At 49.7% G+C, this 14713-nt stretch overlaps 1 protein-coding gene across 2 annotated transcripts in view; it reads left to right on the forward strand.

Moving 5' to 3' along the window:
• ccdc180 (coiled-coil domain containing 180) overlaps positions 1-14713 on the forward strand; it is a 216211-nt gene that overhangs the window by 88810 nt on the left and 112688 nt on the right. For both annotated transcript variants that reach the window (XM_072488692.1, XM_072488691.1), the window contains exons 18-19: positions 4525-4631; positions 13375-13423. In XM_072488692.1, coding sequence (XP_072344793.1) covers positions 4525-4631; positions 13375-13423 — 156 coding nt within the window. The remainder of the gene's footprint in view (positions 1-4524; positions 4632-13374; positions 13424-14713) is intronic.

Genomic DNA, 14713 nt, shown 5'->3' on the forward strand with positions numbered 1-14713 from the left:
TGAATTTACTGTGAAATGCCCCTAGTCGCCACATTCTGGCGCCTGTTCGGGGAGGCTGGTACGGGAATTGAACTGTGCTACTGGCCTGCCTCGGTCTGCTTTCAAAGCGATTTAGCCCTGTGCTGATCCAGGTCCAATTTCATGAGTTGCCCTTGGACCTGAACTTGGTAAGAGACTGGTCCCCTTTGATAGATGACAATCTCGTAGAGCCAGCGGGCACCATCGTTGAAGTTACGAACGAATACCGCATCGTCTGCTGTGAAGTATTGAAGAGTCGACGTCGAATTGGGCAGTACCCTTGCAAGTCTTGGTTACGGCACACCTTCACCCTGATGTCCAGTAGAATCAACTCAATGTACAAAGCCTTTGACTGATTAACAACCCAGCAGAGGCTACCCCAGTTACTGTGTGTGGTGTGGGCTCTACGAGAATAAAAATCTTGCAGGTCTTGTGTCCATCGAGCCGGACGTCTGTTTCTTGAGCCCCTGTTTAACTGTCTCTGCAAAACCATTCGATGCCGGATGGTATGGGGTGGTGTGGTTGTGGCAAATCCTGTTGCTCTTCACAAAAATGACAAACTCTTCACTCGCGAAAGAGGCCCCGTTATCGGTCAGTACCTCAGGGATTCCGTTGGTGGAAAAAGAAATGCGCAGTCACTCGATGGGGGTGGAGAGCCTTTGGTGCCCTTGACAGATGGAGAACTGCTGATCCAACGTCTCGATATCTGTGTTCAAAACTGGCCACCAGAAGTAGCTTCTCGCCAGCCTCTTCCTTTTGGACACTCTGGGATGTCCGTTGTGAAGATCCTTCAACACGACAGCCTGTCCCTTAACCGGGACAACAACCCTGCTGCCCCAAAGGAGGATGCCGTCCCCCACGGTCAGCTCCAAGAACTTTGAGGAGAAAGCCTACAATCCCCTGGCAGCTGCCGATGTTACCCACCGTATAGCACCAGATGACACTCTTGGCAAGTACAGGGTCAGTTTGCAACCAGTCATGAACACACGAGGCAGTGACGGGTAGGGATCCATGAAATTCAGGACAGCAATTAGTTTGTCCGCCGTAGGTGGGTTCAGAGATTCGATCTGCAGGGAAAGACACTCCAAGCATCTGCATGCGCGGACTGTGTCCCTGGACGGTGTTCAAAAGAGTATTCATAAGCAGCCAATAACAAAGTCCAGCGCTGAATCCTTGCTGACGCTATTTGCGTGATCGTCTTGACTTCACGGAAGAGGCCGAGCAATGGCTTGTGATCGATGATGATTAAAAAATGGCAGCCATAGACGTGTTGATGAAATCACTTTACTGCCACTACGACTACCAGATCTTCTTTCTCGATCTAGGCATACTTTTTCTCGGCCACAGCCAGCATCCGGGAGGCAAAAGCGATCGGACGGTCAAGGCCGTCGCCCATCCGATGGGACAGAACTGCCCCAATTACGGCCACAACATTAAACTAAACCCCTTAACAACTGATAGTGGCTAGCTCTTTAAAAAAGGAAATGAATGGCTGCCATCCCTTCTACTGACCTCCTAATGGTGTACTTGACCTTCTCCAAATGTACGAATGACATGAGGTGACCCAACTAAACCGAGGCCCTGGGTGGAACAGGAGACCTCCTCCCAAGCAGAACTTGTCTCCGGGCTATTAACGAGGCAAAGTCAAGAGCATCCTTCTTCAACCCTGTCTGCAACACTGGGGAGTCTAATATCCTGAAGATGGCCCCCAGCGGATATGGCTTCAGATCGACATTAAATGTCTCTAACATAATTTTGCAGAAAGAGTCCCAAAAGCATACTAACCTCGGACAAGACCCGAACATGTGAGTGTGGTTAGCCAGCCCCCGAGAACAACACTCACATTTGTCCTCCACCCCAGAGAAAAATCCACTCATCTTTGCCCTGGTCAGATGATCTGAAGCCATGTCCGCTGGCGGCCACCTTGAACTGGTTCAGACTAAGCCGAGCACAAGAGGACGTGGAGCTGACCTCTGTGAAGCACCTCGTTCCACACCTCACCATCCAGAATAGGACCCAATTCACCCTCCCATTTCAGCTTTTCTCATTCAATGGAGCTGATAGCATCTTGCCGTATATGCACAAAATAATCCCCCCCACCAGACTCGGCCAAATCCTCTTCAACAGGGAGGAGGGTGGTGGCAAGGGGAAAGAGGGAAAAGCCTGGCGTGAAAAATTGTGCATCTGAAAGTATCTAAACAGATTGAAACCAGGGAGTTGAAATTTCCCCGACAGCTCCTTAAATCTGGCAAACCTTCCCTCCATGAACAAGTCCCCAAACCTCTCCAAACTCTTCCCCTTCCATGATCTCAACATCGAGTCTAGACCCGCTGGCAAAAAAAGTTCTATTGCCAGAGAAAACAGGAGCGGAGCCAATGGTCATCCCTGCCTCGTGCTCCTATTCAGTGCAAAGTAGTCTGAATTCATAGCATTTGTGTGAACACTAGCAGTGGGGGCCCTATACAAGAACCAAATCCAGAATGTAAACTTTTGTCCAAATCCAAACCTCCCAAGAATCTCAAAGAGATAGTCCCAATCCACTCTACCAAATGCATTTTTAGCATTTAGGGAAGCAATCTCCTCTGGTTCAGGAACAGAGGAGAGGGAGAGGACAACATTTAATAGACCAGGGGCAGGATTCTCCGACCCCCCGCCGGCCCACCCAAGATGGCTGCCAAACCCACTAACAAGATTAAACAAAGAGAAATCTGCAGTCACCGTCAGCAAACTAACCCACCCCTTCCCCCCCAGATATGCAGACAGAAAATAATAAGACAAACATAAACCTCAGAAACCTACTTCTAATAAACCTATTCCAAAGAGAACAAGAAAGCCCTAAGCTCAGTACCTGAAACTGAACTAACATAATGAGCTGCAGTCTTTTCGGCCGTTAGTGGAGTGACCAGAGACAGAGGCTGACTCCGCCATTTTCTCCACCCACGAGCCCCGAGACGCCTCTGCTTCAGTCGGCGAATTTCTACTTTCAGGCTCCCCCCTCTGGGTTTTCCAGGAATTTCACCTTTTTAGGTACCTTATTCCATTAAACAAGTGGGTTTTGAAACAAAACAATTCCCTGAAACTAAGCGAAAAGGACTAAAAGAGCAGTACCTTAGTGGGAGCCACCTCGTGAATGTCTCCCCCCTACATAACGCCACCGGATGTCCCGTTTTACAATATTATTACCCCGCGTCAGCTTAATACCTTCATCAAAGTAGTTGACAAAAAGTCATACGAAGATGTTCCTGCATTCATGGTAAGTGCAAAACATCAAGGTGTAAAGTGTGTTATGGGCCAGGGTTTAGAGAGCCCCAAAGTGTATCATGGAGTTCACCTGACCCACAACTTTGAATAGATTGTGGTATGGGGAGCACACGGGACTACTCTGCAGGTGTGATGCAGAAATCTACAGTACTTTTAAATTAAAACAATGTTTATTTATGAAACCAGTTAACACTTTATAAACCCACAGTAAACATCTTAACAACTATCAACACCAATAAATCGCCAAAGAATACAGTACGCTATAGGTAACTCTTAATCTTTCCTTGCAACATCCATAAGACAAAAAGAACCCTCTTTACAGAAAGACATCAGGTTTAACTTCACTACTGAGAACAGTTACTACTTTGAAATCACCAAATGAACATTCATAAGCTTGCAGAGATTCGTACACATTTTGCTGTGATTACAGCTTTTCCAAATCTAAAACTAAACTAAACAGACCCTGTAGCTGCGAGCCCAAAGTGAAAGTAAAAGCAGACAGACAGCCTAGCTCCGCCCACACTCTGACATCACTGATAAACACCCATTTCTTAAAAGTACATCCACTACAGCTATTTTATAAACCCCCATTTCTTAAAGGTACTCTCACATGACAAGTGGAAGCCGTGATCAGTATGAGCTTCGTGTCAGTTACTTAATTTTTTAATTTGCTTTGCAAAATGAGCAAATACTTTCAAAATGCTTTTGCTACATTAGAATGTACAAAGGGATTCAATCCACTGACATGAATTTATGAATAAGTCAGAATATTCTGAAGAATGTTCAGCCAGATTGTGAGCAGCAACTTCTAAAGCTTCTTAAAAATGCAGTTGAATTTTAAAATAATAATTCAAGCGACAGGTAAGGATGCCTCCTACGTGAGAGAATTGCTTCATAGTCAGGAAGACTGGGAGAGAATCAGCCTGGATATAATGCACAGTGCTCTCCAAATCCAGGAATACCAGTTCTTGACATTTTGGATTTATAAATGGATTTGCCAGACACCAAACTGTCATGCCTTTCGTTTCTGGGAATACGGATTAATAAATGATTGCGAAAGACAGGCATTTTCACACTAATCATTTAAAAAAAAAAATTCAGTTCAAATAAGATTGGATTTTTGGATTATCCTTTAAAGAGGTTCCGGGTGAGGAGAGTTCAGTTCACACTGCAACTCTAGTGACCCGTCGCAATGCCACCATATATCTGTGTTCATTATTTGCCTCTTTGTGGTTCTTATTGCAGTTGCCATTGCTTACTCTGAAGTCAGTGACATTCCAGTTGAAAGCAAGGAGAGTCAAAGTATCAGGGACGAAGCAACAGAGCAGTCGACCATCATGGACAAACACAGTGTAAGACCCTGTAATGGCACCAAGAATTTAATAATAATAATTGTTACTTTGTTACAAGTAGGCTTACATTATTACTACTACTACTAATAATAATAATCGTTTATTGTCACAAGTATGAAGTTGCTGTGAAAAGCCCCTAGTCGCCACATTCCAGCGTCTGTTCGGGTAAGCTGGTACGGGAATTGAACCCGCGCTGCTGGCCTTGTTCTGCATTACAAACCAGTTATCTAGCCCACTGAGCAAAACCAGCCCTTAACACTGCAATGAAGTTACCGTGGAAATCCCCGAGTCGTCACATTCTGGCGCCTATTTGGGTACACGGAGGGAGAATTCAGAAAGTCCAAATTACCTAACGGGTTGGATTCTCTGTTTAGGGACTATGCCCCCCACACCGTCGTACAATCTGTGGCCTGTCACACCAGAAAAACTGGCGTGAAAGGGCCACATATTCATAGCCCTGCAGGAGGCTAACAGTAAAACTAGCAGCTTTTGCTGCAGATAGGGGTCTCCACACTTCGGGTCAGAGGCCGCGCATGCGCAGGGCGGCGGCCTCAGCGGCCGCGCCGTGCTCCACGGCGGGCTCAGAGCGCAGAACTGGACCTTAAACATAGTGTCCTTGATCGGCTGCGCAACCGACCCAGACCGCCCGACCAAAAATTGCGCAGTCCCGTATAAGGCCCCCCCCTGCCCTCTGATCGGCCCACACCGGACCAGGGCGACCGTGGACTGAGTCCACAGCCGCGCTAATATCCCGACTGGCAGGACCATGTTAGATCCACACCGTCGGGACTTCGGGTGGTCGGGGGCAGAGAATGGTGGGGCAGACCTCCAGCAATGGCCGCAGATAGGGATATGACACGGCGGGAACCAGCACCGGTCCCGATTCCATGCGGGGAAATGGATTCTCCGCCCCGGTGCCGGCCACGATTGCGGTGTCGGGGTGCGGAGAATCCAGCCCCACGTCTTTCAGGACTTGCGGGAGGAAACCGGAGCACCCGGAAGAAACCCACGCAGACACGGGGAGAACATGCAGACTCCACACAGACAGTGACCCAAGTCGGGAATCGAACCTGGGACCCTGGCGTTGTGAAGCAACAATGCTAACCACTGAGCTACCATGCCTACGTTAAACTGGGTGGTTTCGTGTCTTGTCACTAGCCTGGTGTAACTCATGGGGCAGGATTTTATGCTGGTGGCTTGAGGCAGCGGAAGTCCCACTTCTGAGAGTTGTCAGCCAATCATATGGTTGGCAGCTCTCTGGTCCCAGCACCACCACCAGGAGTGGTCACCACCACTGGGACTGCATCGAGTCTCCGATGGCACTCGACAAGTAGGCTGAATATGAAGGTAAATGTGGGGGTGGGTAGTGACACCTGGCAAGGGGTCTTCTCATTTCTGTTATCGCAGTATGGTTATGCACATTAAAGTTGCAGTTCCCATGTGACACACTGATACGGTACGCTTGCCACGTTAAGTAGGTTTCTCCATTTCTGAGACGCCAACGCAGAATTCGTGGACTTTCACTTCAGAAAAACTGGCGCCACACCTGGACTGATTCTGCTACCGTTAGAACATAGAACATAGAACGATACAGCGCAGTACAGGCCCTTCGGCCCACGATGTTGCACCGAAACAAAAGCCATCTAACCTACACTATGCCCTTATCATCCATATGTTTATCCAATAAACTTTTAAATGCCCTCAATGTTGGCGAATTCACTACTGTTGCAGGTAGGGGATTCCACGGCCTCACTACTCTTTGCGTAAAGAACCTACCTCTGACCTCTGTCCTATATCTATTACCCCTCAGTTTAAAGCTATGTCCCCTCGTGCCAGCCATTTCCATCCGCGGGTGAAGGCTCTCACTGTCCACCCTATCTAACCCCCTGATCATTTTGTATGCCTCTATTAAGTCTCCTCTTAACCTTCTTCTCTCCAACGAAAACAACCTCAAGTCCATCAGCCTTTCCTCATAAGATTTTCCCTCCATACCAGGCAACATCCTGGTAAATCTCCTCTGCACCCGCTCCAAAGCCTCCACGTCCTTCCTATAATGCGGTGACCAGAACTGTACGCAATACTCCAAATGCGGCCGAACCAGAGTTTTGTACAGCTGAAACATGACCTCCTGACTCCGGAACTCAATCCCTCTACCAATAAAGGCCAACACTCCATAGGCCTTCTTCACAACCCTATCAACCTGGGTGGCAACTTTCAGGGATCTATGTACATGGACACCTAGATCCCTCTGTTCATCCACACTTCCAAGAACTTTTCCATTAGCCAAATATTCCGCATTCCTGTTATTCCTTCCAAAGTGAATCACCTCACACTTCTCTACATTAAACTCCATTTGCCACCTCTCAGCCCAGCTCTGCAGCTTATCTATATCCCTCTGTAACCTGCTACATCCTTCCACACTGTCGACAACACCACCGACTTTAGTGTCGTCTGCAAATTTACTCACCCACCCTTCTGCGCCTTCCTCTAGGTCATTGATAAAAATGACAAACAGCAACGGCCCCAGAACAGATCCTTGTGGTACGCCACTTGGAACTGAACTCCATTCTGAACATTTCCCATCAACCACCACCCTCTGTCTTCTTTCAGCTAGCCAATTTCTGATCCACATCTCTAAATCACCCTCAATCCCCAGCCTCCGTATTTTCTGCAATAGCCTACCGTGGGGAACCTTATCAAACGCTTTACTGAAATCCATATACACCACATCAACTGCTCTACCCTCGTCTACCTGTTCAGTCACCTTCTCGAAGAACTCGATAAGGTTTGTGAGGCATGACCTACCCTTCACAAAGCCATGCTGACTATCCCTGATCATATTATTCCTATCTAGATGATTATAAATCTTGTCTCTTATAATCCCCTCCAAGACTTTACCCACTACAGACGTGAGGCTCACCGGTCTATAGTTGCCGGGGTTGTCTCTGCTCCCCTTTTTGAACAAAGGGACCACATTTGCTATCCTCCAGACCTCTGGCAGTATTCCTGTAGCCAATGATGACATAAAAATCAAAGCCAAAGGTCCAGCAATCTCTTCCCTGGCCTCCCAGAGAATCCTAGGATAAATCCCATCAGGCTCTGGGGACTTATCTATTTTCAGCCTGTCGAGAATTGCCAACACCTCTTCCCTACGTACCTCAATGCCATCTATTCTATTAGCCTGGGTCGCAGCATTCTCCTCCACAACATTATCTTTTTCCTGAGTGAATACTGACAAAAAATATTCATTTAGTATCTCGCCTATCTCTTCAGACTCCACACACAACTTCCCATCCCTGTCCTTGACTGGTCCTCTTTCCCTAGTCATTCGCTTATTCCTGACATACCTATAGAAAGCTTTTGGGTTTTCCTTGATCCTACCTGCCAAATACTTCTCATGTCCCCTCCTTGCTCGTCTTAGCTCTCTCTTTAGATCCTTCCTCACTACCTTGTAACTACCCATCGCCCCAACTGAAACTTCACACCTCATCTTCACATAGGCCTCCTTCTTCCTCTTAACAAGAGATTCCACTTCTTTGGTAAACCACGGTTCCCTCGCTCTACGCCTTCCTCCCTGCCTGACCGGTACATACTTATCAAGAACACGCAGTAGCTGATCCTTGAACAAGCTCCACTTATCCTTTGTGCCCAACACTTGCAGCCTACTTCTCCACCCTATCCCCCCCAAGTCACGTCTAATGGCATCATAATTGCCCTTCCCCCAGCTATAACTCTTGCCCTGCGGTGTATACTTATCCCTTTCCATCATTAACGTAAACGTCACCGAATTGTGGTCACTGTCCCCAAAGTGCTCTCCTACCTCCAAATCCAACACCTGGCCTGGTTCATTACCCAAAACCAAATCCAACGTAGCCTCGCCTCTTGTTGGCCTGTCAACATATTGTGTCAGGAAACCCTCCTGCACACACTGTACAAAAAACGACCCATCTAATGTACTCGAACTATATCTTTTCCAATATTTGGAAAGTTAAAGTCTCCCATAATAACTACCCTGTTACTTTCGCTCTTATCCAGGATCATCCTCGCCATCCTTTCCTGTACATCCCTAGAACTATTTGGAGGCCTATAGAAAACTCCCAACAGGGTGACCTCTCCTTTCCTGTTTCTAACCTCAGCCCATACTACCTCGGAAGATGAGTCCCCATCTAGCATCCTCTCCGCCACCGTAATACTGCTCTTGACTAGCAGCGCCACACCTCCCCCTCTTTTGCCTCCTTCTCTGAGCTTACTAAAACACCTAAACCCCAGAACCTGCAACATTCATTCCTGTCCCTGCTCTATCCATGTCTCTGAAATGGCCACAACATCGAAGTCCCAGGTACCAACCCATGCTGCCAGTTCCCCTACCTTATTTCGTATACTCCTGGCATTGAAGTAGACACACTTCAAACCACCTACCTGAACACTGGCCCCCTCCTGCGACGTCAAATCTGTGCTCCTGACCTCTATACTCTCATTCTCCCTTACCCTAAAACTACAATCCAGGTTCCCATGCCCCTGCTGCATTAGTTTAAACCCCCCCCAAAGAGCACTAACAAATCTCCCCCCCAGGATATTTGTGCCCCTCAGGTTCAGATGTAGACCATCCTGTCTGTAGAGGTCCCACCTTCCCCAGAAAGAGCCCCAGTTATCCAGAAATCTGAATCCCTCCCGCCTGCACCATCCCTGTAGCCACGTGTTTAATTGCTCTCTCTCCCTATTCCTCATCTCACTATCACGTGGCACGGGCAACAACCCAGAGATAACAACTCTGTTTGTTCTAGTTCTGAGCTTCCATCCTAGCTCCCCGAAAGCCTGCCTGACATCCTTGTCCCCTTTCCTACCTATGTCGTTAGTGCCAATGTGGACCACAACTTGGGGCTGCTCCCCCTCCCCCTTAAGGACCCGGAAAACACGATCCGAGACATCACGTACCCTTGCACCTGGGAGGCAACATACCAAACGTGAGTCTCTCACGCTCCCACAAAATCTCCTATCTGTGCCCCTGACTATCGAGTCCCCAATTACTAATGCTCTGTTCCTCTCCCCCCTTCCCTTCTGAGCACCAGGGACAGACTCCGTGCCAGAGGCCCGTACCCCATGGCTTACCCCTGGTAAGTCCCCCCCCCCCACAAGTATCCAAAGCGGTATACTTGTTTCTCAGGGGAACGACCGCAGGGGATCCCTGCACTGACTGCTTCTTCCCAGTCCCTCTTACAGTTACCCATCTATCTCCAATCTTTGGTGTAACTAATTCCCTGAAGCTGCTATCTATGACCCCCTCTGCCTCCCGAATGATCCGAAGTTCTTCCAACTCCAGCTCCAGTTCCCTAACTCGGTCTTGGAGGAGCTGGAGATGGCAGCACTTCCTGCAGGTAAAATCAGCAGGGACACTAACGGCATCCCTCACCTCAGACATCCTGCAGGAGGAACATTGCACTCCCTTCCCTGCCATCCCTCTAACTTTCTACCAAGATCTGGCTAACAACTAAATTAAATTTAAAAAATAAAAATAAATAATAATAATAAAATATGGTACTTACCTCACACCAATGGGTTTTATTATTAGGATAGAGGAGGAGGGCGGGTGGGAGACACTACACGTGTAGTGTCTCGGGTTTCCTCTCCACCAGAATTTATTGGTGAGGGTCTTCCCAGAAGTCCGCGGGTTGAACTTCCTGTTCCCGCCTTAAAAACTAATTTTTTTTAAAAAAAACAGCAAAGAGGGACCGAAAACGGGACCAGGTAAGTGTTTACCGCTGAAATTGACTAGCCTGCTCCTGTGAAGGTCTCCCAGAAATCACTAACGCACCGCTCCCGCTGAAATTGACTGGCCTGCTCCGCTCCCGCTGAAATCGACTGGCCTGCTCCTGCAAAGACAAGTGTTTATAAAGGAGAAACTTACCTCCCAGAAATCACTAACGCACTGCTCCCGCTGAAATTGACTAGCCTGCTCCGCTCCCGCTGAAATCGACTGGCCTGCTCCTGCAAAGACAAGTGTTTTTAAAGGAGAAACTTACCTCCCAGAAATCACTAACGCACTGCTCCCGCTGAAATTGACTAGCCTGCTCCGCTCCCGCTGAAATCGACTGGCCTGCTCCTGCAAAGACAAGTGTTTTTAAAGGAGAAACTTACCTCCCAGAAATCACTTGCGCACTGCTCCCGCTGAAATTGACTAACCTGCTCCGCTCCCGCTGAAATCGACTGGCCTGCTCCTGCAAAGACAAATGTTTTTAAAGGAGAAACTTACCTCCCAGAAATCACTTGTGCATTGCTCCCGCTGAAATTGACTAACCTGCTCCGCTCCCGCTGAAATCGACGTTAAGGGGTTAGCACCGGGATCATGTAGAGCACAATCAATTCCAATGGGAAACGGTGCTGGATTCACCGGTTTTGCAATTGACACTCAGGATGCTGACAATTTGCAGCCGCATATGCACACTTCATTCCCCACATACACCATCCCAGCCCACTCCCCACACATACCTCCCAACCAACAAGATGGCAGGAAAGGGATCGGCGCCCGTTTCACCCACACCAAGCTGGAGACCCTCTTGGACACCGTGGAGGAGAGGAGGGTGACTCTGTACCCCGGCCCAGGAAGGAAACTGCCGCCGATCGTTGTGTCTGGGCACAGGTGACAGAGGCGGTTAGTACCACGAGCAACATCGTCCGGACCGGACAGCAATGCCGGAAGAAACTGCCCGACCTCCTCATGGCGGCCAGGGTGAGTAGGCAGCACTGTGCCCCCGACACTGACCCTACGCCACCCCCCCCAACCAGGAAGGAGGATGAACCCCCACCCTGCCCCATGGCACCTATACCGGCCACCATGGCTGGGTGACCTGGCCACTGAGGCCACCAGCCGCCCACCCCCTGGGCTGCATGCGTCGGACTGTCTTCCGTCTCTCCCAATGCCCCCCCCCCCCCAAAAGGAGAACGCCGCGGCAACTGCCAGGAGTGGGAGAAGACCAGAGTGGTCCAGGCACCTGAATTGCATCTTCAGGAGGCCGACGCACTGCTCAATCACAGACTTTGTCGCTGTATGTGCGTCGTTGTAGCGGGTCTCCGCATCGGTCTGTGGTCTCCGGATAGGTGTCATCACCACGACCACAGCGGATAACCCCTGACGCCTAGGAGCCAACCCCCCTGGCCGGAGGGGGGCGGGCGTCTCAAACATGCCAGGAATCGTCGGGTGTGCCAGGATGAAGGCGTTGTGCACAGTACCTGGGTATCGGATGCAGACGTGTATGATGCGCAGCTGATGGTCACTTATCAGTTGCACGTTTCGGTTTGTGTAGAGCGGCCTGTCATCTGCAGGTGCTTGTAGGGGGATATGCATCCCGTCCATCACCCTCTTAATTTGGCACATTGCGGCGATGGCAGCAAACCCCGCTGCCCCGGCATCCTGCTGGGCTCAGCCCACATTGAAGTGAGCCACCTGGGCATATAGGGCCTCCATGATGGCACGGATGCACCTGTGCACCGAAGTCTGAGAGATCCCGGACAAGTCCCCACTCGGCACCTGGAGGAACCAGTGGCGTAAAAGTTCAGGGCGATCGTCACCTTGAGGGCCACCGGAAACAGGTGTCCTCCCCATACCCCCGCGGTGCCATCAGCTGGCAGATATGTCTCACTGTCTCCCTGCTCAGCCGGAGTCTTCGACGGCATGCCCAGTCCAGCAGCTCCTCAAGGTACACGTGAGGTCTCAAGCGGCACCGCCTTGGCACCTCCTCCTTCTTGGCCTGTTGGGCGGCTGGCTCTTCAACGTAGATGGCTGCCACTTGTCCTCCTGTGGCACGATCCACTGCTGCACACTCCGGTGCTGCCCGCTCGGCTGCTGCAGCTTCCTCCTCCTCGAGCAGCAGCAAACAGCAGGAAGGTCACCATTGCAGCTTGGATTCCAATATCCATTGTCTGCAGGGGTGAAAGACCGACATGTTGGGATGGCGCATACCCTGGGTCCACCGGGCTACATGGTGGCCTTAGTTGGGACCGTGGGCTCTGCCCCCATATGTCTCCCCCCCACCCCCCCATATGTCTCTCTTCCCCCTCCCCCCCCCCCAAACCTCCCCCGGCCAGTGTCCGACCTGGCTGAACTCAGTCCCTTCTCTCTGTGTCCTACCGTGTTCGGAAATGATATGCAAATGGTGTTTACTCTGCATGTGTTCCTATAAACATCGACACCACTGTCGAAGTGATGGAGAATCGCGCTTTAACGTCAAATCGGCGCCTGCTGTGATTTTATTCTCCGTTCTCCGCCCAATTGCGTTTCATGATTTCGGCATTGGCAAATGGAGAATCACGCCCGGTGTTTCTTATGCATGTTTAAAATTGATCGTTTTAAACAGCTGCCATTTTCATACAAAAAAGGCGTTTGGTAAATTTCTGTAAAAGAAAATCTTTATATACTTTCACCATGGAACAAGTAGAGCATGGTTTTTCACCTCCCCAAACAAGAAAAGTTCGCCAATTCTTAATCTTAACAGTACTACGTCAGGATTGCTGAAAACGAGGCATTTTGTCTAGAAGCTTTTCATCTTGCACTCATCAGGACATTCACGAGAATATCAAGTAAGGGAAATCAACAAATTTATACTGTATGAGAATAGAGTGCCGATTGGTTGTCAGGTGCACTCTGATTGGTAGAGGTGTTGCCATGCAGAATGCCTCTTTAAACAAGGGTATGATAATGTGAATTTCATCGTGTGTCATAACAGTGACCTGCATTACTATGTTCTAGGAGAGAGAAGCGGAGCTTTCAGGGCAGGAACCAGACTCTCATATTCAAGGTGTGTACTTTGAGACTAAATAACTCTAACATGGAGGCTCCATAAAGTTCAGATTGTAGACTGGTATTTATCATTCGATTCCTCAGATCATCTCAGAAAACAATAACAGCTGTTTTCAGAATGTGTACATTGTAAACTTAAGTCAAAGTCTGGTTTACATTATGAAAATAAGAATGAACTTCAAATGGGAACGTCACCATGAACTCAGAATGAATTCTGCTGAACATCCGCCTGTATTTTTCCATTCCTTTTGGGCTGTGTTTTGTGTGGGCGTGAATATTTTTGTATAAGCAATGAGCACTAATTGCACATTCTTTGAGAGCTGGCCTAAACCAGCAAGGGAGTTGAATTCATCCCTCATTTAATGTGACTCAGTCACTGAAGCAACCGGATTTAATGACTTTTTACGAATGTTCACTCACCCCTTTCACACCATTGGGTTCTGCAAATCCTCCCGGATTGTTCTCCTCCATCACCCTCAATTTCATTCCCTGGAAACTCAGGATGAGTCCAAAGTTTTATGCTGGCGCTGCCTTTCGTAACATTAAACAAAGAAAATATTGTACGCAATTTGATTTTTTGATATAAATGTATATATCGGCTAGAATATTTATTTTGTGATGCCTACCGTTTTTCTTGGTTGCTCATTGGAAAGTGCGTACCATTGCTTGGGTTTCCTCCTGGTACCTCACCCAAGCAGCAAGACGGCATGAATGGGCCACTTCCAGGACTAATTCTGGCCCCTACAGGGGGCCAGCATGGAGCTGGAGCGGTTCGCGCCGCTCCGCTGCCGATCCTGGCGCGAATTGAGTGCCGCGGGATCCGCGCAAGTGCAGTTGTGCTGGCGCCAATGTGCGCATGCGCAGTGGCCTCCTTCAACGCGTCGGCCCCGACGCAACGTGGCACAGGACTACAGGGGCTGGCGCATAGGAAAGGAGGCCCCCCAGCCACAGGGGCCGGCCCGCCGATCCCGGTGGGCCCAGATCGCGGGCCAGGCCACATCGGAGACCCCCCTGGGATCGGACCCCCCCTTCCCCCCTCACAGTCCGCTACCCGACCCTTCCACGCTGAGGTCCCGTTGGCCCAGAGTAGGTTAGAACGGCGCCGGCGAGACTCGGTTCTTTTCTTACGGCTGCTCGGCCCATCCGGGCCGGAGAATCGGCAGGCTGGCCGCCCAGAGCGGCATGCAAACGGCACCGCGCCAACCACGCCGGCGCGAACGGCGCGGATTCTCCGCAGAGCCGCGTGCCGGCGTCGGGGCGGCGTGGCCCGTTCGCGGGGATTCTCCGG

Source organism: Scyliorhinus torazame, chromosome 22, assembly GCF_047496885.1.
Source record: "Scyliorhinus torazame isolate Kashiwa2021f chromosome 22, sScyTor2.1, whole genome shotgun sequence".
NCBI lineage: Eukaryota > Metazoa > Chordata > Chondrichthyes > Carcharhiniformes > Scyliorhinidae > Scyliorhinus > Scyliorhinus torazame.